General features: G+C 41.0%; 1 protein-coding gene across 9 annotated transcripts in view; it reads right to left on the bottom strand.

The window, feature by feature from the left end:
- Positions 1-3,337: 3,337 nt before the first annotated feature.
- The window catches only part of Setx (senataxin), a 49,303-nt gene continuing 26,829 nt past the window's right edge, over positions 3,338-25,811 (bottom strand). For 5 of the 9 annotated variants that reach the window (XM_052181997.1, XM_052181998.1, XM_052181999.1 and 2 more), the window contains 15 exons: positions 25,487-25,749; positions 24,275-24,442; positions 23,504-23,660; positions 21,602-21,703; positions 21,309-21,424; positions 20,156-20,227; positions 19,066-19,215; positions 17,548-17,655; positions 14,200-14,387; positions 13,323-13,415; positions 11,939-12,103; positions 11,358-11,522; positions 8,782-8,880; positions 8,188-8,275; positions 3,338-6,399 (listed from right to left, as the gene is read on the bottom strand). In XM_052181997.1, coding sequence (XP_052037957.1) covers positions 5,680-6,399; positions 8,188-8,275; positions 8,782-8,880; positions 11,358-11,522; positions 11,939-12,103; positions 13,323-13,415; positions 14,200-14,387; positions 17,548-17,655; positions 19,066-19,215; positions 20,156-20,227; positions 21,309-21,424; positions 21,602-21,703; positions 23,504-23,660; positions 24,275-24,442; positions 25,487-25,749 — 2,654 coding nt within the window. In that variant the 3' untranslated portion in view covers positions 3,338-5,679. Of the gene's footprint in view, positions 6,400-8,187; positions 8,276-8,781; positions 8,881-11,357; positions 11,523-11,938; positions 12,104-13,322; positions 13,490-14,199; positions 14,388-17,547; positions 17,656-19,065; positions 19,216-20,155; positions 20,228-21,308; positions 21,425-21,601; positions 21,704-23,503; positions 23,661-24,274; positions 24,443-25,486; positions 25,750-25,811 lie in introns of those variants that run through there. The other 4 variants (XM_052182001.1, XM_052182002.1, XM_052182003.1 and 1 more) reach the window with 4 other exon arrangements.

Below are 25,811 nucleotides of genomic sequence, written 5' to 3'. Positions count from 1 at the left end.
TGAATACTTCAAAAGAGCTGGAAGAGAGCAGAAAAGGGTCCTAACAAGCAGTCATCACAAGGGATGACTGTGCCTGCCACCCTGACACGGTCACTGCACACCACGTACCTGTGCTGAAAGGTCATACAGATGGCATAAAGGAGCCCCTTTCCTGTGAGTCACTAAGGGTCAGGAGATGGCCCAGTGAACAAGGGCGATTGCTGCTAAGTCTGACTGCCTCAGTTGAGTCTCAGGAGCTACACAGGAGAACAGAAACAACTCCTGCAAGCAGCTAGTACGTGGTGCATGTGCCTGCACACACGACATACATACAGTGCAATTTAAGGGCTAGTGAAGTTGTTCTATGGTTAAAAGCACTTGTTGCTCTTGCAGAGAACCTGGGGTTCGATTCTCGGCACTCACGTGGCAGCTCACAACCACCTGTAACCCCAACTCCAAGGGATTCGAGCCTCTAGGAGCACACACACATGAGGACACACCCACCCCCACCTCCACATTCACATAATTTTGAAAAACAAAAGGTTTGAATTTCTAAATGAGAAATGGTTTTTCAGCTTTTAGATGGATACATTAAATGACATTAAAAACAAATCTTTTGCTAGAAGGTGGTCTCGCCTTTAATCCCAGCACTCAAGAGGTAGAAGGCATTCTAGGGCTACAGAGAAACCTGTCTCCAAAAACTGGAAAGAAGACAAGGAGAAAGAGGAAGAGGAGGAGGAGGAAGAGAAGCAAATCCTCCTATATAACCATAGATAGGCATGAAAAGGCACAAAGCAATATAGAACACAGGAAATGGACATGATGTATGATTCACACCAGAAACACACTGCTTCTAAAAGCAAAAGGGACAAAGAGCACAGAAGAAAAATTAGCAGAGAATGTGCGCCAATTGCCCCAGAAGAGAAGGGTGTACTCTCAGCAGTCCTGCAGGTCTTGGGAGGAGCATAGGGAGAGACAGCATCCTCAGCTGCACTGGTTTAACCTGGAAGACTGCAGCACCTGGCATTCACAAGGCTACAAGCATTCACAAGCCCCTCCAGACCAGGGGGTTGGGGGGTTGGGGGGGTGGGGGGGGTGCTGAAATCCTCTCTACACCCAACTCCTTACTGTAGAAAGTTTTTTATGGCCACTGGTATATACAAACATCTGGCTGGTGAGATGGATCAGTGAAAGGTACTAGATGCCAAGCCTGACTGCCCCCCCTCCCCCCCATACAATAAGTTTAAAAAGAGACTGGTTAGAAAACTGGTCTGAGTTCTTTATTTCATTATAAAGGGTCAACAGTTAGACACCTTACTGCTCATGCAGAGGACCTACCCGAGGCCCCTGCCTCCTTGTCTGACTGCTTACAAACTGCCTGTAACTCCAGCTCCAAGGAGATCTTTATCTGATGCCTCTAAGTTCCACAAACACCTGCACATGCTCGTCTCCCAGATGTACACGGATACACACAATTTAAAAGTATAAGAAAAGTCTAACAGCTGGGCGGTGGTGGCGCACACCTGTAATCCCAGCACTCTGGGAGGCAGAGGCAGGCGGATGTCTGAGTTTGAGGCCAGCCTGGTCTACAGAGTGAGTTCCAGGACAGCCAGGGCTATACAGAGAAACCCTGTCTCGAAAAAACCAAATCCAGATCTCTTTTACAGATGGTTGTGAGCCACCATGTGGGTGCTGGGATTTGAACTCAGGACCTTCGGAAGAGCAGTCAGTGCTCTTACCTGCTGAGCCATCTCTCCAGCCCGAAAAAACCAAATCCAAAAAAAAAAAAAAAAAAAAAAAAAAAAAAAAAAAAGAAGTCTTAGTCAGGTGTTATGGGGATCCTTAAATCCCAGCACTCAGAAGGCAGAGGCAGGTGGACCTCTGAGTTCAGCCTAATCTGTACACAGAGAGAATTCTAGGCCATATAGGGAGACCCTGTCTTTAAAAGGGGAGGGAAATCTCTAGAGATGTGGAGTGCTGGCCTAGCACGTGCCAGGTCCTGGGTTCAATCCCCAGCACTGGGGTTTAAAAAAAAAAAAAAAAAAAAAAAGAGGCAGATGATGGAGAAAAGAAAAAGTAGAGTGAATGACTATCTGAACAAGTGCACACAGCTTTGGAAATGATAGGAACCTGTCTCCATGATTTTATACATGTCCAAGCCCAGAATGTCCAAACCAAGAGCAAACCCTCAGGAAAATCAAAGGTTTTGAAATGATGTGGGCCCTGTAACTAATAGATTCTGGTGGGAGGATCGGTTGGGCCATTTTAGTTTCCTCCGTTGGCCCTGCTGTACTGACTGCCCTAGGGAACCCCCCATCTGAACAGAAACTGGTGTCATTGACTACTTGGAGGGCTACATCCAAAACCTTAGAGATGATGTACTGACCGATGTACTGACCCCTATTGGACTCTTATTCCTGATGACTCCACAGGAGCTAGACTCCAAGGCTCTGCTATTGAAACACACAAGAGCTCCGATCTTCAAGAGCTGTGCTCAAAAACATTAGATCAGAAAATGTAGGATGGGCTGGAAGCAACACCTTTCTAAAAGGTCCCTTGCTGACTTCCAGGCTAAAGGCAGAAAAAGAAAGCCAGCCATGTTCCGGGCCTCCATGGCTTCAGATGCTATTGGAGAACTCTACTCACATCCCATAGCAGAAGCGGTGATAACTCAGATCCCTTGTGTGCAGAAATTGCCTCCGTGGTGCTGGTAACACTGTAAATTCATTTAAGTTCAAGCTAAATCTTCTGTTGCTCCCTGAATTATTTATTCCTCGATGAATAGTGAAACCCAGGGAGTGGAATAACTGCGTACAATTGTGGATTGGTACAGAGAGGGATGCCTGCTCACTTCAACCACTGACAGCTACTATGCTAACAAATTCCACAGATGAAGTGACCATGGCACAGCACTCATCCCATTGGGCAAATTTATTATCACCCTCCCTTCTTCCTTGTGATCTCCGAGTACACCCTGGGTATAGCAAGATGCAGAAAGCAGATCAAGCGACCTTTAAGTGACATCCTTCTGTAAGCTACTATGTGTATTCTGAGTATCTGCGGCCACCGGCAATTACCTGACTTGGACATGGATGTGTCGTGCCTACTCTGGCATCTCCAAGAGCTCCTGTCCCACATCCCTGCTCATTCTACCTCCCAGCCCCATCCTAATGAACTTGCTGTAACCTACAGGCTGTCCATGCAGCAATGAGGACGCTCATAACCATACCCAGATTCCAAAGGGACCTGAGGATGAGGAGAGTGGGACTGGGCAGGAAGGGAAATCAAAACAGGGAGCTGGTAGAGGAAAGGCTCCTCCAGCTTTACCCCATCAGCACGGAATACTTCTAAACCAGGCCAGTTTTCTTGTTTTTATTTCTGCTATTTTCTCTTAAATATTAGGTTTTAACAAAGATAACAGGTTTACTATTTGCCAAAATCCAGTTATGAATCCAGAGCATACAAAACACAAAGCTACAGAAAGATTCCCAAAGTGCACAAAGTAATTTTTAGAAAATAGTTTAGCACACTTTTGTTATAAAACACATTTACAGGAGGTTATTCACATGTTTTTGTTCAAATTTACTCCTGATAATTCATGAAAACATAACTGAACAAACTGTGGTAAATCAAAAGAGAAGCAAAATAAAGATAGGTATAATACACTGACCTTGAAATATCATTTGAAAGCAGTTGGGGCATGTTCTTTTAACTACAGCAAGGACAAAGTGAACTTTTATCTTGTCAGGGTTAACCATTTCTGACAGAACTGTCAGGAAAGGCCACTTGACACAGCAAACACTTTCTGCAAATACCTTTACCAACTGGAATAAGATTTCAAATCTAATGTTATGCAACTACATTCTGCTGAAGACAGTTCTAAGACAAGGTTTGCTTGCTGAAAAGGAGGATCTCTTGGCCAGAGTCTAATCCCAGCAGCCCTTACACTCACAAAATAAGCAGGGTGCAATACAAATTCCAATACTCTGACATGGCTAGCCGTATGAACCAGCAGATGAACACACAATGTCCTTACAACATCCTTAGTGGAGAGCAGCCAACTAAAACATGCTTTGGAAAAACTTCTTTTTACAAATGTATTTCTTGGTCTTTAGAGTGAGAAATGTCCTGGCTATTGCTGTTTTGTGATGCCCGTCTCAGAAGCAGACTTTTGGCTTTTAGGCGGTTACCTTTACAAGTCTCTGCTAAACTGAGCACTTCTCACAGACACTAGGAAAGAAAATTACAAGTGACAGTGAAGTGTCCTGCCAATGTCACATGCAGAAGCTCTAGCCAGAGCAGGGTTTCTTTCCTACTTAGCTAGGGACAGCCAGGAGGCTAAAGCACTCTGAGAACTCGGGTGCCTACTCCCCAGTTTCCTACGTGTTCTGCAGGGTTTATGTCTGAGCACCAGCAGAAAGAGATCAGGAAAGTCAAATGTTGAAACTTGGCAAAATGCAGTTTTTCAAAGCTCTTAACAAACAAAACCTACTTCAGCAGAATTATTAACACAAAGCCCCAGATGACAAAAACCCCTCCAAACAGCGAACACTAATTTTTAGGGCTGTCATCCTGCCCCAAGGCGGCTAATGGGCTGTGTGTACAGTAATCACTCATGCTCTTATATGTAGAGAAGGGTTAAGCAGTCCTCCCTTGTCCTGCTGACTTCTAGGCCCCTCTGCTTTCCTCTCTCCAGCACACCAGGTCTGATGGAGTCTAGAGCCTGCAATGGCACAACACAGACTGCACTTTCATCTATCTTACGGATGTCCTGCAGCCCAGGCGGCTGCTCTTCTCATGGAGTTTCTCTTCTGCCTGAGATATGCTACCTGCTCTGCCCCTGTGTAGCTCCCTTGAAATCCCTTCTAAGGCATCCTTTTTAATATTCCTGGCAACTCTCAAGCCTTCACAAGAATCCTAAATGCACTCTTCCAGGCCAGGCCAAGCCAGCACAAATCCTCCATTTGCTAAGCACGTCTTCAATTCACCAGTTACACCAACCTCACAAAACACTGGAAACATGAATGAAAATTCAAGAATTGTTCTTCCGTTTTGAGAAGGGAAAGGTATTTAGGCAGAAAACTAATTCATACACCAGTATAGGTAAATGAACTAACTGGTCACAGTAATGCCCTGTGCCAAGCTGCCTTGTCTCAAAGCGTACCTATGAGCGCAACAACTCCCAACGTGCTGCTTTCTAAAGGCCCAGAAAAACCCAGCTCGAGACACTGGCCACTGGTTCAAACTTGGCTAACTCCCAGTACCGAGGCTGTTAAACTTGTCTACCACACAATGGTTGAATATGAAGTTTGTTCTGTTGGAAAATGATCAACGTTTTAGGCTGAGGCAGGTAATGTGGTCTACCAGTTTACATTTTAAAAGGATTTTCCACTTGCTATATAGATTCAGTTTAACCTTTACAGTACTCACTCTGTTCTAACCTTTTCTACAGAACAAAAGCTCCCAATGTTTTGAATTTCTGACCTCAAGAACAAGATTACAGGTATACAAATGCCCTCTCCAAGTGGCAACTGGCAAAAAGTACTGAAAACAAGACCAACAAACAGACCAAGAATTAGAAGGTATTTCCATCCTCTAACAGAGGACTTTTCAAGGGAAACAAAAACAAACCCAGAACCCAGCTTATCTGTAGGATGCTACTAGCTAGCCTGGGGACAACAGTCTCATCACCAGGCGCTACTATAGAAACCGTCTCCTCTTGTCACTGCTGTCATCTAGCCTCCTTCTGTCCCAGTCAGTGCTTCTCAGCACATGATGAGTCATAGAGCCATGCCTCCCCTGCTCTCCACTGAAGGCCCTGGGCTCTCTTCTGTGGCGGAGCCCAGCATCTGGGTCACTGTATTTCCTCTTATTTGTGGAGGTGGCAGCAGCAGCAGGGTGAGCAGGTGGTGTCTCAGCCTGCATCGGTGACCTGTGGCTGCCTAGAGGAGCAACGATGGCAGTGGATGGTGGCACAACTAGGTCCTGGAAAACAACAGGGAAGCCAGGTTCTCCCAAAAGATGAACTACCCCAGGGAGCTGGGGACTCACAGGCTGTGGATCCTTCAGGAATGTTCCCTTGGCTTCAGCATCCAATCTCCTGAATAGTCGTGGATCTCGAAGTCGGTCTTGAAGTGGCCTTTCAGGTTCCTTTGAAGTGACAGTATCAGAGGCTGTGTGATACAAAGAAGCAGCAAAAGATGTTGTAGCAAGTCCACTGTCCAGCCTGTTGTTGGGCAAGCCACCCTGAGGTCTGGGTGCCTCCGGGGCAGAGGCTGGGGGATGGGTCAGACTCCTCTGTAGCACAGGCTTCAGTTTCAGAATCTTCATTGCATCATGTCTATAGTTTGGGTCACAGGTCTTAATAATGGCCCCACGCTTCTGAGCATCCTGAATCAGTTCATACCAATGTTGGTTTTCCTGAAACAAAGAAGAGAAAAAAAAAAAATCACACCCTACAGAAACATTCATTTTGCTGGAAAAGCAGGAGGGCCCAACTTCCATTTCTGAAGGAATAAATATAGTCTGATAAAACAGACTCTCAAAAAGTCACCACTCAGAAGAATGCAGGAGGCATTCCAACGACCAACTATAAGCAGGCATTATCGAAAGCCAGGGCTGGTGATGGCTGTAAGGAAACTCCACTTGCATTGTTACAATACAGTAAGATGCCCTCCTGTAGCTCTAGCTCTGCTGAGCTATTCAAATTTATGTTAATTAAAATAAAATTAAAACCACAGTCCTGCTGCATCCACCCTGAAAGTGCACAGTGACTACAATCCTCTAGCAGCTACGGCAGTAAGCATCCTGCTGACCTACACTGCCACCTGCTCCTGGGCATGGCTGACATTTTAACAGTTAAGACTTGTTTCAGAAGGCAAATTCCTGACCACACGTGACTGCTCTTGAAGAAAACCCACAGAATTTATTAGCTTCCCAAAGGCCTCCCAAGCCCCAAAGGACTATTTACTCAGGGAAGATTACAAGAGCTTAACCCCTGAGCATCTCTCCAGCCCCCGAATCTTCCTATTATTTTACTCTCTTGCTTAAATTATATGCATGCTGCTGGGGATGGACTAGGGGCCTTATACCTGCTAGGCCAAGTGTTATACCACTCATCTGTCCCTAGCCCATCAGTAGGGGTTTATAATATATTTCTATATTCTATGTGTTTGCTTATGTCAGTGAACAAGACCTTTCAGAGACCTGGAGCTTGAGTTACAGGCAGTTGTAAGCCATCCAACATTGGGTGTTGAGAACCAAACTACTGTCCTCTACAAAGGCAGCAAATGTTTTTAACCACTGAGCCATGTCTCTAGTTCCCATGACTTTATTTTAAAATGTTAATGTTTATGTTAGAAACAATCTTTTAGCAATATTTATGATAAAATTTTGTTTTTCCTTATCAACTTAAAAAGAGATATAAAACAAGCTTTTACAGCTTTAAAGAGCACACAAACAACACAAGCTAAAAACCACAGAGTGAGATGGGAAGGAGATGCATTTGAATGCTCTTGGCTTCTATTAACAAAACAGGGAAGAAAAACAAGCAGAGTTGGTTTCTCTCCTCAGAGGACCACTTTTTAAAACACCCAAAAGTTACTGGGCTGGCAAGAGAGCTGCGACATTAAATGATAAAGCTCACAGCTAAAACTTCAAAAGCACCAACACCCCGATACCACCTAGATGAGCTGAGCAGCAAGCGCACACTACCCTGCTGCCTGCCTCTGGCTTCACTCACAGCACGTACCCACTAAAAATACAGAACATTATGCTTCATTCCAAGAGCCTCTGCAGTAGAATGGCTCCGGGGCAGACCTCTCCTTGCAACCCATGTGCCCAAAGAAGGCAGTTCCACATGTCCCTGAACTCTCTCTGAAGAAGCCGCTCACAGACCCACACTACTGTTTGCCAAACTCTGTCCTAGCACTTTCTATGTCGATTACACTCCCTCTTTGGTCTTGTCACCAATGCCCACTAGAGTTTAAGACAAGTCACCTTGAAATCCTAGTGCACACACCTGAGCTTTGAGCTAAGAAAGAACAGTTTGTATGTACACAAAAGCTCATAGCCAAGATGCTGAAAAGACCTAACAACCTTTATTTTGTAACCAAGAAATCGTTTCCATTTTGATGGGGGAAAAAATTCCCTAATAGGCAACAGCAGATAATTTTAAACCTCCCTGTAGCCCCCACAGAGTGTACCTACCATCAGAGTTCTTAAATGTCCAAGGATAAAGAGGCTGTACTTGGCTCGTGTAATGGTGACATTCAATCTCTGCAAACTTGCCAGGAATCTATGTAACGACAAGAAAGTTACTTCTGTGAGCGCCCAGGGTATGCCTATCTCTGGCTCAGGTGCCCAGATTACCAGAGGCACACCATCATGCATGGCTTCTTACATGGGTACCAGTCACTCAAGTCCTTATGCTTTTCTATGGTAAGCACTTTACCAAACTGAGCCATCCCAATGGCCAACACAGGTTTAAACCAGTGGTTTTCAACCTTTCTAATGCTGCAACTCTTTTATACAGTTCATGTTGTGACTCTCAAACATAAAATTATTTTTGTTGTTACTTCACAACTGTAATTTTGCTACTGTTGTGAATCATAATGTAATTATCTGATATGATGGATATGTAATCCTGTGGTCACTTGACATCCCCAAAGACTTCTTGACCTACAGGTTGAGAACCACTATTTAAAAAAAAAGAATAAAACAATGATAGCTAGGGCTAAGAGACTGGTGGATCTAGATGACAGCTGCTTCTCAACAAGTGACAAAGCAACGTGAGCTACTTACCCTATTGACCCTTGCACAGCACTTGCCCTGACACAGGTAACAATGATACAGTCTTTCTGCCGGCCCTGGAAGGCATCTACCGTATCCACTTCTGCAGGTCTGTTTATAAAAGGCACGAAGTTTACTAAAACATTTAAATTATAAAATACATGTACATAGGCAGTATTTTAAACTCTTCATTGGATGTGGGGCAGTAATGGCGTACACCTTTGATCCTAGCATTTGGGAGGCAGAGGCAGACGGATCTCTTGAGTTTGAGGCTGGCCCGGTCTACAGAGTGTATTCCAGGATAGCCAGGGCTACAGAGAGAAAAACCCTGTCATGAAAATCACACACACACACACAAAAGTACTGAGTTGTAAGGTTCATTGTATATTCCAGGTAGATCAGTCTTTTCAGATACGCTTCTGAGGTCAGAACAACATCCTTTCTCCACTCTTTTCATGGCATCTTCTGAAACACAATTCTTAAGTGTTTATGAAGTCCATAAGAAACCATCTCCTAGTCTGAGGCTATACATATTTGTATGTAGGTTTCCTTAAGCCTTCGGTCTTCAATAGTTTCATCAGCTTGATGACTTCGGTCAGAGGCAGGTGGAATTCTAATAGAGAAAGCACCAGTCTTCTTTGAGTACAGCCACTGGGACTGCACTGTGTCTTCATATCCATGACCTTCTTCCCATGTCCTGGGTACTTAATTTTTTTCTTGTAACATGCTTTGTAGCTTTCAGTGGATACATCTTATACTACTGGTCTTATTTACTCCAAAGTATTTTATTACTTTTGGTGCCAATATAAATAGAATGGTTTTACTTCCTGAGCAGACTATTCACTGACAACCACTTTTTATATATCAATCCTGTATTCTACAAGTCTCTGAAACTTGAGTGTTAACCCTAAGAGTTTATGTAGCTTCACTAACTGAATCTATAAATATAACCATGCTGAATTATTTATAGACTTACACACAAAAAGTCTTGCTTTGGCTAGTGTGTCTATTGCAATGGACAACAGAAATAGTAAGAATAAACATCCTTCGTGGCCTACAGGAAAGACTGCTGACCCATAATGGATCAATGTTACCTATGTGTTTCTATAGACAAGCAAGTTAAGAAATTTTCTCTGTACTCCTAATAGTATTTTTTGTTGTGAAAGATAGGTTTGTTAAGTCTTTTCTGTCATCTTAGTATGGCATGTGGGTCACCTTCTCAATCTAATTTACTGTTCTTTAAGACAGTCTCCATTCAGTAACCCAGGTGGCCTAAAGCTCATTATGTTTATCTTGCCCTGTCTTCCCAAGTATGGAGGTTCCAGGAGTGAGCCGCCAAGTCTTGCTTCTTTCTCTTATTCCACCAATATACTAAGCCAACACTGCACTCGGGGATAAATTTCATGTGGTCATGATATACAGTCTCTTTAATACGCACTGGATTCAGTTGCAGCTGTAGATTTAGCATTCTTAAATCTGCAATCATTAGTGTTATCAGGCTCTTATAACACCTTCCCTGGTCTGGTGTCATTAAAAAAATTTAGTGTCCTTGGAGTTGGCAACGTGGTTCAATACATAAAGCAACTTGCCACCAAGCCCGATGATTTGAGTTCTATCAAGAACCAATTACTGAAAGTTGTTCTCTGACCACATGCACACCATGGTGTGTCTGCCTTACATAAAAACAAAACAAAACAAAACAAAAACCCAGAAAGTGTTCTTAGACTTTTGTCAAGTCCTAAGTATTACTGGGTTTTCTGTTGTTGTTTTCACATAGGGTATTACCTATGTAGCCCAGGTTGGTCTAAAACTCTAGATCCTCCTGCCTCAGACTCCAGAGTGCAAGGACTGCAGAGACACACAGCTGTGTTTATGTTGACTGCGGACTGATATTTGGTGGAACTCAGCAGTCAAGTCTAACGTGTTTCTCAGGTTTTGACTATTTCTCAGCCCCCCCCCAATATATCTATATATCTCTATATATGTACACACACACATACACTCTCTCTGTCTCTCTCTCTCTCTCTGCAGATTTTTTTCTCTAAAGTCAGTTTTGTGTGTTTCTAGATTAAGACAGTTAAAAGGTTGTTAGTTTGGGTATTTTAAAAGATATTTGTATGTATCTTTAAAAGATGTATGTATTGTTGGAGTAACTGTGCATGTATGCATGTGTGCATGTGAGGAAAGGCCAAGGCCACAAGAAGCGTGAAAGCTTATGCTCTCTCAGCCTGGAGGCCAGCAAACCAGCAAACCCCCAAATAGCCCCATCTCTGCCTGCTTCAGAGCTGTGGTTACAAAGAAGCATACTGGACTCTCAGCTTGTTGTCTGAGTACTGGGATCTGAACTCTGATCTTCATGATTGCAGTACAAGTGCTCTTAACCACTGAGCCATCTTTCTGAACTGTTTCATTGAGATGGGTCTCAGGTAGCCCAGGTTAGACCTGAACTCCCTATGTAGCAGAATATAATGAGTAGTGTTAATAGTCAACTTGGTAAAAGCTGTACTACTAGCCCAAGAAATGGGTTGGGGGCATGTCTTTGGGGGTTATCTATTATTTATGGTGTTAGTTGAGTTGGGAAGACCCACCCAGTGTGGGTGGCACCATTTTCTAGGCTGGAGATCCCGGACTGTGTAACAGTGGAGGATCCGAGCTCATCACTAGCATGCATACATTCACTGTTCTTCTGCTGCTGCTTGGATGCTTCAGAGTCTTGCTGCCTTGATTCCCCCATCATGATGGGCTGTAATAAACTGTGAGGTGAAATAAACCCTTTAATGCTTTTATCAGAATATCTTGTCACAGTAACGGGAAAAGAAACTATGGTTCTAAGGATGACCTTGACTGATCATCCTGCCTCCACCTTCCAAGTGCTGGAGAGTTAAATGTTTCTCACCACACACCTGACACTGACTTCCAGATTTTAATCTTTTAGTGAGGAGGTAAGTAGACAAAACCACAATCTTAGCAGGGCCTGGTGGCTGAGGCAGGAGGACAGCAAATGGGAAACTTAGAAACATGACCACAGAAGTAATAAAAAGACTGGGCAATATATAACTTCAAGATGTTAGAGCACTTGCCTAGTATACAAAGACCCTGATTCAACCCCTGTACTGTTAGGAAATAACCTAATTCAAACTAAAGAGAAATACATATAAAAATACATCACCCTTTCTTATCAAATTCTTTCTCCAAATCCTTCTGGATCATTGTCTTCTGAGCCTTATAATGGGTTATTATGCCAATATTTCGGGAGGAAATATCTTTTCTTTTCTCTTTAATAAGTTTAACTATTTCCATCACCAACTTTATTTCTTGAACATTTATATATGAGCTAAAAAATAAAAAGATGGAAAAAGACAAGGTGTCAAATCTCACAGCAGTCTAATTGCTCACTAGGTTCAATTATCTTCCATTATAATAAAGAGCACATAGGTGTTTTCCCTCTAGTTAGGCAGTAATATCAAGAGGATATAATAATGATTGATCATATATATGAGTAACTATAAATAAATGTCCAATACAGGAAGTGGTTGTGAAAAAGGAATTTGTAGTCAGTTAAGTTTAAACCAATAAACCACGAAGTTGAAAAGATGTCACCCGACAGCTAAACATGAACATGACCCACCAGGGTTGAATCACATGAAAGCCATCTCAAGCCATTTCATTATCCTCTCTGCTGGCTCCATATCCTGTTTTCCCACTTCATACCCCAAGTATGTGTGCCAGTTCATTACCAAAGAAGATCCAACCATTATCAAAGTGGGCCCTTGTTTTCCTGAGTCTTAAATGCCCAATAACTACTGTCATACTACACTGTAACATCCTAGGAAGATGGCTCCTTCTATACCTTGGTTATTCCTCAGGTTAAGACTCTATCAAGGTCCTTGTTGCTTTCTGGTCTTATAATGTGCTGGGGGCTCAGCTCTTTGTCTTCTGTTCTACACTTGAAAACATATGAACCTTTCCATTGCAATCCCTGTGGTGTTGACTCTTCTTTATTTTCACTTCAAGAAATGTTCTGCCCCATTTCCTATTCTCAGCCCCATTTCTATTCTCATTTTAGAATCTGTGGGGTTTTTTTTTTTTGCTTTGTTTTGTTTTTTCACATTTTCCCCATAACAGGGTAGTATTTATGCACATGTTCATAAACAATACCTCCAGGCTGTTAATTCCTCTATTCAGAGCAATCCTTGGCTCTTCTGATACATTTGCAACCTAGCAACACACCACCCACCTCCACTTTGCTATCATTTTATAAGTACCCAACACATTCCTTCACAACTCAAAATTTCAAAGACTATCCAGCTCATGCCTGCTTTTCCATGAGATCACAATCATCTTTTGATTGGGGTCTCTCATGGTAATGACCATTCAAGAACTTACTGGTCACCTGAAGAGTACTGCCCAATTATACAGAAAAGGGGAAGCCATCAACACAGATACCAAAAATGACTACTATGCCTTGGTACTGGAGAGACATGTATTGGAAAAGCTTATAACCTAATGATTCTGAGACCATTACTGGAGAATGAAGGAAGAAAAAAACATACTCATTATCCCGTCGTTCTGAACCATCTCCAACATCAAACACGAGGTAGGGCTGAAATGGCCACTCTGATGAACATCGAATGGTTTCGGTCAATCTATAGAAAAGCAATCATATTCAGAAAATATGCTCTAATGCACACATTTTATCAATATCTTCTTCTTTTATTTTCTGTGTGAGACAGAACCAGGAAAAAGTTAAGAGATTAAGAGGTCTTCTTTCACAAATGCATAGCAATGAAAAAAGTCTAAGCTGGATTTTATTTCCATTCTGGTACCAAAGAAGAGATGATCTATACGATCATGACTCAAAAACAGCTCAGAACAATATACAGGAAACATACATACAGGGCTAGAGAAACAAGGAGCAGCCTCCAAGGAGAGCAAACGCACAAACAAGACTAAGAATCTGGCTTCAGTCCCTAGCACCACAAGATAGGTCAGGAAATCACCTGTGATTGATTGTATTTGGGTTATATTAAACATGGTGATTTCCCCTTCCCCTTTTTTTTGAGTCAGCTTTTTCCATGTAGCCCTGGCTGGCCCCCGAGATCCACCTGCCTCCCAAATGTTAGGATCAAAGGTATGCACCACCACCCTACTTCCTCTTCCCACCCCCCAATCTACATTTTATATAGTCAACATAGCACAATGATTTAAGCTAAATACCCTCCCTCCCGCTACCCCCAAATAGGGTCTTACTCTGTAGTCTTGGCTGACCTCTTAACTCTCAACAATCTTTCCACTTCTGCTTCCCAAGTAATAGGATCACCTGCATTGCCTAACACAGTTAGCCTGGTTTATGGTTTTTATGCCAAGACATTTTAATAAGCAGCTAAAGCTTCCCAAAGGACAAGCTTACAAGCACTACAGGACACCCACCTATTTGTCTTCAGGTTTTTGTTATAAACATAATTAGAAGGAAAGAGACATATGTCTGGATGCATCCTGTACTGAATGGTAAGCTGTAACACCGGCAGCCTGCCAATCATGTTCTGCTCCACATTCTCTTCCAGCAGCTTGCAGAATCGTGCCATCATCGACTGGTCATAGCCATACTCCTGTGCTTTCTGAGAAGAAAAAAATTATTCTTAAACGTTTATACCTGGGAAGGAAGCTTGGGGCAGTGGTGGTCCACACCTTTAATCCCAGCACTCAGGTGGCAGAGGCAGGTGGAACTCAGTTCATGGACAACCAGGATACACGCAGAGAAACCCTGACTTGAAAGACAGAAGTTTTGTTTTTTGTTTTAAAAAACAAGTCCCCACTATTGTAAGAACTGATATTCCAAAGCGAATGTGTCAAAGTTCAGGTGCCATAAGATTACTATCAGTTGGGTTCAAGGAAAGATGTTTCTGATGCTGATCCTCAGGGAGCTGTGACCCTTGACTGTAAGATGAGATGGTCTCTCTTTAGAAAATCTACAAAGTGCTATGAAAGAGGTAAGGGTATGAATGACCATACCCAAAGCTCTTCTGATAGGACCAAGAGACCACCTGAATGAACAATAAAAGTACAAAAACTTAATATAGATTTTTGGTTTTTTAACAAATCTTTGTGCCCTCACAAACTTAAGTGCTATGTGTCACTACAAGGAAGCCTTTGCACAGTGATTTCTTCACAGACCCATGGTGCCAAGTACTAATACTATTAAGTCAGGAAAGATCAAATCTAAACTACTGAATTCATTTTACAAACCAAGTAATGGTTAAATAACATCAGCATGAAAAAGTGACCCAAACAAATGAAGAAAATTGCCCATGTTCTCACAGTGGTGCTATATAGTTTTCAATGACAGTATCAAAGATTCAAATCACATACCTGGAAGTTAAAATGTGTTCTAAAACCTATACACTGGAATATTATCATGCTAATAGCAATACTCACTCTGAAGACATATATATTAGGAATAAGCCTGTTACACAAATTTCCATAGTGAAAGTAAAGCATTGTGTATCCTAATATTTATGTACAAGTTGTACATTTTATGTATACAAGCTTGTGTAACTAACTAGTCATTAAGAGACATCTGGCAATTTCATCTGCATCTCCCGAAGTTTACTCAAGTAAAGTTAGCCCCAAGTCCAATTTTCCAAATCCAATTTTAAATCTCTCTTTTGTAAAAAGAATTTATACAACATAATAGAACTACTTAGGCAGACAAAAAAAGTGAGTCAAACTTAGAAATTTGTAATTTATAACATAAAAAAAGACTGTCCCTAAACTGGCTGGAAAAAAGCCAATTTCATATGGAGTAAATCTGTTCTTTCAAACAATATGAAACCCCAAATATATACATACACATCCATTCATCTATCTTAAAATCGCTGCTTACTCCATTCTATAACTAAATACTATCTACCACCCACTGAGCCAGAAGCACCATAAGTGTAAGGACTTTGTCTTTTTATCATCACAACCTCCACATCTACAATAGTGCCTGCCTGAGCTGTCTGTGGTAGTATATCTTTACAATACCAGCACTCAAGAAGCTGAGATAGGATCACTGAGTTCAAATCAAGCTTGGGCTACAGAACAAGTTCCAGGCCAGCTAAGGCTACATAAGCAAAACTATTCCACAGTAATTATCTCCAGAAAATAGATGGTTAAAAAAAAGCAACAAAAAAAGACAAGTGCACAAGAATGTTGGCTAGGCTCAGTGGTTAAGAGCACTTCTTGTTCTTGCAAAGGGCCCGTTTGATTCCCAGCACCCACATGGAAACTCATTACCTCCTTAAGCATTAGGCATGCATGTGGTAGAAATCACACAAATAATTTGTGTGTGTGTGTGTGTGTGTGTTTGTAATCATTTTAAAATTTTTCTTCAGGAAGCTTCTTTGATTGAACTGCTCACAAGCAGAGCTCTTGCCACAGTTCCCCCACAGTGGCTGTGCACCTATTAGTTACAGAACCGATCCATCGTTCTCAATAAATCCAAAATCAAAAACAAATGGCAACAACAAAACACACAATCACTGAATAACTGGACAGAGATGTATTCACAAAATGATCTTTTTTCTGAGATTATGAGATCACCACTCTGTATAAAAGATGTTAGTAAAAATCATCAATTTTATTAAATTTCAGAACCATGGTATAAGCACCTATTTAGAATGACCCAAAACAATTACTGAGTTCAATTTCTGATATGCATTTGCATATCTAATTTGCAAGTCTAATGTTGAGGTAAAATCCAAAACAAAAAAGGCCGACTAGCCAGGCAGTGGTGGCACAGGCCTTTAATCCCAGCATCTGAGAGGAAGAGGCAGGTGGATCTCTGTGTTCAAGGCCAGCCCAGTCTATAGAGAGTTCTAGAGTAGCCAGGTCTATACAGAGAAACCTGTCTCAAAACAAAACAAAACAAAACAGGTAGCATGGGGGCTGGAGAGATGGCTCAGTGGTTAAGAGCAATAACTGCTCTTTCAGAGGTCCTGAGTTCAATTCCCAGCAACCACATGGTGGATCACAACCATATGTAACGAGATCTGATGGCCATCTACTGATGTGTCTGAAGACAGCTACAGTGTACTCATATACATTAAATAATATTCTTAAAAATTAAAACAAAATAAAAAAAGAAAGGCAGCCTGGACCACATCAGTCTTCATCCTCCACAGCTCTATGTGCAATGAGTGCACTTTCTTCTGTTACCAACTGCACTTTCAGGTGTGAAGGGCAGACTTTTTTTTAACTCCTGAAGAAAAAAAATGCCCAAACTGAACATCTATTTCCAAATCATGCCTCCTTATGTTTCCCTTAGCTTCAGGAACAGTGTGTAAAGCATGAGGTGGGAGTGGAGAGGGGAGTTGTCTTTACACTTACTGCTGTCTTATGTGTTTTGTATTCTTATCAAATCAGATATAGCCCCTCCTCCACAAGGAAAGCATGAAGCACTGCAACGTGAACTTAGGTTTTTGTGTATGAGAAATTCTTGCTCATACACTCAGAAGCACAACTGTGAACAAAGAGGACATTTACAAAAAACATTCACTCTGTCTTGGAACAAGGTCTTACTGTGTATCTCTTGGCAGGTCTCAGCTGAGAACCTGCTCAGCCTCCTGAGTGCTGGGACTGCAGGCATGCCTGAACACAATTTTTCTTAGGAAACTTCAAATAACACTTTTTATCTGTCATTTCCTAATTTCCCCTTCAATAAGAAATGACAATTAAAAACAGAACCTTTTTTTTCAAAATTAAAACAGATCCTCTGACATGAACAGACATACTCACCATAGAGATGACTGTGGGAGGGAGCTGTTTAGGGTCTCCTACTAGGATAAGTTTATTGCAGCGGTGGATGAGTGGGGAAAGCGTCTCAACTTCACAAGACTGCCCAGCCTGGTTAAGGAAGGATAAAAGGAGAGAGAGCCATAATTAAGTTCTAATCATCCAAAAAAGTACCAAACTTATCCTATAGTATAGCCAAACCTTTACTGTTGTTATTGTGGTGGTATGGGGGTGGTGGTGGTGGTGGTGGTGGTGGTGGTGGTGGTAATTGTGCTATTGCTGCTGCTGCAGGACCTCATCCATGCAGGGCAAGTGCTTTATTAATGAGTTATATCCCAGCCTCCTCTACACCAGGTATCAAAAATAAGCTTTTAAATGATTAAAGTATATTATACTTGTATTAATATTATACTTGTATTAAATGTCTTTATGTAAGACACTGTACCATGAACAATGAAGGTCCAGCAATGAAAATATATACATGTAAAAGATTTCATCATAAAACAAAACAAATTAAACACAATTATTGATTTAACAGCTAAGCTATCTTTCAGGCCCCTAAACACAATTTTCAACAATCTAACAAGTATTATGAACTTGAACACCACAGATGACATAACTGTGGAATTAGCAACAGAAGGCTGTGGCCATCTTAAGTACCTGCTTTATTTCTACTGAGCTGGAGTTGGAGTCTGGGAAGCGTCTGTAACAGCTGTTTTAGAACATAATCTCTGAAATTCAGATACTTGATGTATGACAGTTTCCCGAGTTTCTAATTCAGTAATGTTGCCTTTAATTATTTCATCATTTTTATCTTTCTGGCTTTTTTTTTTTTTTGGTTTTTTCGAGACAGGGTTTCTCTGTGTAGCCCTGGCTGTCCTGGAACTCACTCTGTAGACCAGGCTAGCCTTAAACTCAGAAATCTGCCTGCCTCTGCCTCCCAGAGTGCTGGGATTACAGGTGTGCGCCACCACCGCCGGGCTCATTTTTTTCTGGTCTTTTATTTTATCACATAATTTACATATCTACAGCAGGGTAAAGGATCTCCTAGAATGATTCTCTGTATCTAATGATCTACTCTTTCTGTCTGACTTTTCATTCTAACCAACAACAATGTACATAATTAGTGTTCAGTAAATGGACAAGAAATAAAAGATGTCAGTTAAAAATGCAATGGCCAAAGCTGTCCCAACTCACAAATTTTTATTTCAAAGTTAGCAGAGAAACTACTCCAGCTCAGAAGGGATAGTGTTGGGAGACAGTCGTGCCCAGAAAACTACAGTCCTCACTCTGTAGCAGGCTGTCAGCACCTTGTTTCAGTGTCTGAGAACATGTGCATATCAGCTAAGGGCTGGGATGCAGAGGCCTCCTCACAAGCAAAGCTGGATGTTGGGTCTCCAGCACGGATAGAGTAGTGATCACAATAAAAGCCCCATTTCATCCACACTTCAGCACCCATAATTCATCCACAACTTTTCTTTACAGTCCTAGTCATACCTACACACTTGATTGTCTACTGACCTCATCTACGATGACACAACTGAAGGGGACACCCCCTTGACCTCGAAAAGCAGACTCAAGCAATAAACCACCACTAGTGCTCAATGTGCAGCAGATGACATGGGACTCCAAGATGATGGTATTCTGTGCTTTCTGAGGGCGTCCCTGAACCTAGGATGATAAAGGATAACTATATTTAGTTATATGCAAATCCTGTAAACAGTCCTATTTTTACTAAAAGATATCTACCTTTTTTGTTCATGTGACATAAAAATATTTAATAAAAGGGGAAGCCTCAGCTCTAGAAAACAAGAAATCCCTCCACACAAATCCATCCTGAACTTCAAGGCAATGTGTATGAGTTTTAGAAGAGGTGGAAATCTGGCTCCAGTACTAAAGCAAAGCCAGGATCTCTTCTCTTAGCCATAACTATAATAAGTGTTCCCCCCAAATATGGCTAATTTAATATCCCATAGAAGACACAATGAGGAACAAAGCTCTACAACACAGATGAACAATGTACTTACCTGTAAGTATAAAATACTAATTTAGATGTTATTTATACTGTTAATGAAAATATACATTAAATTCAATTTTGTTTGTCTCTGGTCAAAAAATGCAAACTATCAGTTACTCTTAAACTGTCCTACTAAACTTACTTTGGACTGTGGTGGGTGTCCCAGAACTGGGACCAAGTATACATGACACAGGATTCAAACAAGCACAAAAGCTTATGCTTAAGCCAGGAATAGAATAAAAGGGAGCTGTAAGTTTTTATGCCTAATTGTATCCCACAGTCACTCAACTTATATTCATAATCCATAGAGCACATGATAGTCCACAGTTACTACCATCTTACTAAATTACACATGTGGTCTCTCTCAATAGCCACAACCTAGTCTCATGAACTACTCATGGTAGCAACTCTCTATTTGCAGCTGGTGAGAAGAGAAAATATTTAATACTGACCTATACTTAAGAGAAAAACACTGATATCTCCACCTTTGCAGGTGTCATTTTTATGTTAAATACTTTTTAAAACAAACTTCAGCCCTTATGTCCTTTGAACTGTTTCATAAAGAAAGTAAACTGCTGCAGGTAAACTACTTACCTCTTTAATTTTTGAAGCAAGTTCTTGCCTTTCTTTTGAAACTATGGCAATGTGTTCATCTAATTCTTGCCTCTGAAACCAATTTTGAAATCACTGTGAAAACCAAGCACTTTAAAAAGCTCTCAGATATTTCACACCTTAGAGTAAAAAACATTTTACCCATGAATTCACTGAAAAAGCATGCTCTCTTCCCACCAGTCAAGTCCCACCACTGCTCTATACACCTGAGGGGCTCAATTATGTCTCCCATGTGCATGCTTGCTGTCTGCCTAGTACCGCAAACCTCGGAGCTGCATTCCTCCATTCATGTCTAAGGTGCTTCACTAAAACACAACAATCCTGTCACAGTGATAAGCAGGTAACATAATGCAGGCATGGCACCCTTCCCCTAAATAATATCTGGGATTAGATCTGCTTGGCAACCAGAGACTAATCAGAATGTAATCTTGGGACAGACATTTGGTATTTTAAGCCAGAGTGGTGGTGCCCCAAAATACAGGCATTTGACTTCTCATGGAAAAAAAAAAAAAAAAAAAGGCTGAGATACAGAGGAAAGAAAACCAAAAGGCGGCAAAATCAGGTACATTTCTTGATCCAAACATACTGAAAGCTAAGTCACTCTTGACTTTGAGTATATGAGCCAGTAAATTCTGTCTCAACCTAATTAAAAATGTTGGTTATTTTTGTTTATGTCTACATGTGTTTTGTTTGCACTATGTTTATGTGTGTGTCAAGAGTCTGAGGAAACCAGAAGATACCATCAATTCTTGGAACTCCAGTTAGTTTATGGTGAGCTGCCACAGCTCTTAACCACTGAGCCACTTCTCCAGCCCCTAAAATGGGTTCAACTTAACAGTAAAGTGCCTAATAAGTAAAATATGCCATCTACTTTTATAAATAAATTTTTACTGCAATACAATTGCTTTTTTTTTTTTTTACATTGATCTGATGAGGCTTTAGAGCCACAATCAAGCTGAGAAGCTGCCACAGAGACTATGGGTTATGAAACACAGTATTTACAGAAGTATTTACCCTGACACTACTCCAGTATATCACAGAGTCACATCACATCAATAAGAGCAGCATTACACACCCATTGACTAGTTCATATCTAAGTCACTTCTGCAAGGTCCAAGTGAGGAGGTGTTCATACCTGCATCTCCCGCCCAACTCGACATAGAGCTCGCTGACGAGAAAGCTCATCAAGTTGAGCATCTAGTATTTCTTTTCTTGTAAGCATTTCTTGAATATGAGAAGGCAAGTCTTTTTCTAATATAAATTTAAAAATCACGTTAATTCTAGCAAAGTTCACACAGGCACACACACAAACACAATGAGAAAGAAACTAGACTAGTTGTGGGGTTCCCAAAATACCACTAGTGCCCCCATCATTACTCTGTCATACAAATAGCAACAGACCATCAATGCAAAAAGGCCAGCACTTACTCATTTTATGGTTGACTTGGCTGTCCAAACTGAATTTTAGGACCTCTGTATTAATAGATTTTTCTGGACCCAGTCGTACTAAATTTATATCTCCACAGTTTCCTGTTGATAAAAAGACATAAAATTAATAAGAACATTGCTAATACATCCCATCTCCATATTAATCAGAGAAGGGCATCAACTGTCAACTGCACACCAGGAGCTAAAGACTTCTCACACATTCTTTCAAGATATTCTGGATAACAACTCCGTAAGGCAAGTACTTACCACTCCACTCAATATAAGCTAGGAAGGTCACATGGATAGTACATGCAGAGCTCATACTGTTAGGCTGATGTTTCTCAAATTCTTCTCTATACAGTGTTCCATGAAGAACACACTTGAGGAATGAATGATAAATTTAGATGCTGAGATCAAAGGCGTGTGCCACCACACCTAACTCTTAAGTTTTCTTAACCATATACAACTATATATTTAATTCAAATAGAATCTTACTTGGTCATTCCCACCACAACACCCAGAATTAAGGTGTTTTGAGAGAGTTCTTGCTGGCCTGGGACTCAATAATATACAGACCAGACTGACCTTTAACTTCTAACAATCCTCCTGCCTGTAAGAACGGGGTATGTGTACCACACTTGGCACAAATTTTCAATAATAAAAACGAACTGTATAAAATAGTCTGTTTTACAACAAAAAAAAAGTACAGGCTGTTCTCATTTATGACCACTATCTTCAAAAAGTGCTAAAATAACACATTAGCAATCAAACACTGTGTCAAATTGGCACTAACATTCACAAATTGGCACTGTGATTTACTATAGGAATAGGGGAAAAAAAAAAAAACACTGTGCCATCTCAACAGATATAAAAGAAAAACAAAATTTATACTTAGCCACAGACAGAAATTCAGACTGTTTCTAATTTTACCTGTACTTGAAAACACTTCAGGGTAGGTATCTACTGTGGGGGATGCCCCCCAACTCTGCTACTCCACTGCAGTTAAGAGCACACTGAGCACAACACCTGCAGTTATGTCTCTTGACTGTACACATGCAGCTCTCTTAGACACTGCTATCCAAACTGTGGCTTGAGAGCCAGTCAGAGGAATACATGGTCAGCTCAGAAGTACCAGAGTGAGAAGACTAGAAGGATAATGTCTCTCCTCACAGCCACTAAAAATACATACCAAAAGAAAGAGTTTGGCTATGACTCACAGTGTATTAAGTTTTAGAGGAAACAAACCATATATTATTACGTGTACATATGAAAGGAAAGCAAGAATATTTGTCATCTCTCAGAATACAGACATGTCCCACTTAATTTGCAGTCAAAGAGAAATAAAGAGAGATGAAACTAGGGATGCATCTAGGAACCCTCCTTAGAAGATAGCTCGGGCTGGAGAGATGGCTCAGCGGGTAAGAGCACTGACTGTTCTTCCAAAGGTCTGAGTTCAAATCCCAGCATCCACATGGTGGCTCACAACCATCCATAAGAGATCTGACACCTACAGTGTACTTACATATACTAAATAAATAAATAAATAAATAAAAAGAAGATAGCTCAACTGTTCCCTTTGTCATTTGACCTCTCCTCATTCTTGGTGATATGTCTCCTACGGCAGGTACAGCAGCTATCCCTGACCAGGAGGTACACTAAGGAATGAAGCTCACAATATATTAAGGCACCAATTCAGAAGGAATCTCGATTCCTAAAGAGTGCACAGCAGAGACCCGAATGTAGACTAATCAGCACCCTAAGCTTTTGGAACTGGAAGCAAATAAATGTCCGCCATGCTCGTACAACATTACTTGCAACTGACTCTGATCTTAACTGCTAAAAGGCAGTGTCAGATATTCTCAAGAAAAATAAAATGAAAAGTAGCAAAAACAAGTATCATACCCAAAGGATTCTTCTTGTCTTTACATTTTTCTTTGAATTCGAGGATAATTTTTTTCATAAGTTCATCAACCGCTGCATTGGAAGGTGCACACACGAGGACTCGGTTTTGTTTGATTTTGGCATTGAAATTTTCATCTGAATGGCCCTTCCTCTGGCTCTACAATTTGTCACACAGCAGACAATGAGCTGTCACAATGGTTAAAGGAAAGCATCTATTCCTTCCACAATATGACAATAACAGTGGCAAGCAGTGCAGCAGGTACAGCACTTACGAGCACATACAAGATACTAACCTTCATTCTTACATAAAACACATACACATACATAAAGCCTTCTCCGCCATAAAGTTTATCCCAACTGTTGGGATGCTCTAGGCCTTACATTTTACCATTACTTAATGATTATTTAGTCTAACCAATACTACATTCAAGAGGCTGGAGAGATGTCTCAGCAATAAAGAGCACTGGCTGCTCTTCCAGAGTACTCAGGAGGTTCACTTTCCAGCACACGTATCATGGCTCACAACTGTCTGCAGCTCCAGTTCCAAGGAAATCTTGTCTTTTTCTATTTTCTTTAAGTACTGTATGCAAGTTGTACCAACATACACGTGAGCCAAACACCCACACACGTAAAATTAAAAACAATAGTAGTAATAAAAACTCTTTTTAAATAAACGTATAAAGGGCAAAGGTACTGTAATACCCATGTCTCCCCATGTCTCTTAATTTGGGTCAAGTAGAACCATGTCTAGGCTAACAGTATCACACCTACCTCTGTCAGTAAGCGGTATAAGAGACCAACAATAGTTTTTGATTTTCCTGTTCCAGGTGGTCCATGAATCAGACAAATTTTGGCAACGGATGGTGAGTGTTTCACCATGGCATATGCAGTTTCTATAGCTTTCTTCTGGTCTTCATTAAAGTCTTTTAAGTAGGCAATCTATAGAAAAGATGTATGTAATGAATTCTTTCTGCGGTAACACATGAGAGAAGCTAAGAACAGCATATGTTTAACTTTCTTCCAGTCCATGTCAAACAAAAAAAGTATCTAAGTGACTGAACTTTCACAGCTAGAGAAAACCTAACTGGATACTAATTACTAGTCAGCATCCACAGCCATCAGCCCACTAATAATTGTACTTTAATGCTTTTTACAAATATGACAATAAATTTTCTTAAATAACTTTTCTTCAGTTATTCTGATATTTTCCATTTAATCAATTCTCTGCTTCAACAGTGAAAGTTCTAAGAATTCTTCTTTCCTAATACAATGTCACAAGGCAGAAAACAGTTTTCATGGCCAGACCTAGTCTAATTTAGTCTTTCAATTTAGACAGCCTTACACCTAACCTCTTTGATTCATTTAAATCAAGTCCTTCAAAGGTGCAAACTGACTGGATAATGAACATGAAAGCTTTAGTACACAATGAGGGTGAGAAGTATAATGGCTTCCTTTCCAGTGTTTTGTTAATTTTCTGGACTAATGTACATTTTTTTACAGTGTAAACTACAGGTTTATCTCTTCATTTGCAACAATCCCACAGTTTTCCACCAACTCTTCAAATACAAAACTCATTCCACAGAATCTGAACAACTCAATGGTGAGCACCCAGCAAGCACTGAAGCAAACACTGGAGAAGAGCAGGAGGATACCCTTTCAACACACCCTTTTTATTTTGTTTTGGTTTTTTTGTTTGTTTTTGTTTTTCAAGTCAGGGTTTCTGTGTGTAGCACTGGCTGTTCTGGAACTCACTCTGTAAACTGGGCTAGCCTTGAACTCAGAAATCCAACTGCCTCTGCCTCCCAAGTGCTGGGATTAAAGGCATGCACCACCACTGCCTAACTTCCCTTTTACTTTATCTTTACCCAGACATAAGCTAACCTACTTGTCCACCTTGAAAAACTGAAGGGAAATAAACACTGCCGTGCACAACAATATAGAACCACGTAGCAGCTAAAATGTCCTAACCCAAAGTTCTCTTACTTTCCTGGCTTCATTCAAATCAGCACTCACAATTCTTTCGGAAGTTGTAGTTAGTAGATCTTTGGTACAGAAGTCCATGGGGTTTGGATTTAGAACAGCTCTGGCCAACTGGTTCCGACTACTCAACAGAGACATGGCTTTCAATTTCCTCTGTGTAGTTACCAGAGAACTGATTACAATACATTTTGTAAGTTCTTTTACACTGGCTGGCAAGTTATCTTGTGTCTGGATGCATAATGAACACTCAGCTTTCCTACTGCGCACTAGAATCAGAAGAGAGAGAAGCAAGCATCAGTGTAACATTATCCAAAAGAAAATAGTAGTT

Source organism: Apodemus sylvaticus, chromosome 5 (assembly GCF_947179515.1).
Source record: "Apodemus sylvaticus chromosome 5, mApoSyl1.1, whole genome shotgun sequence".
Lineage (NCBI taxonomy): Eukaryota > Metazoa > Chordata > Mammalia > Rodentia > Muridae > Apodemus > Apodemus sylvaticus.
This window is presented reverse-complemented; position numbering and strand designations above follow the sequence as displayed.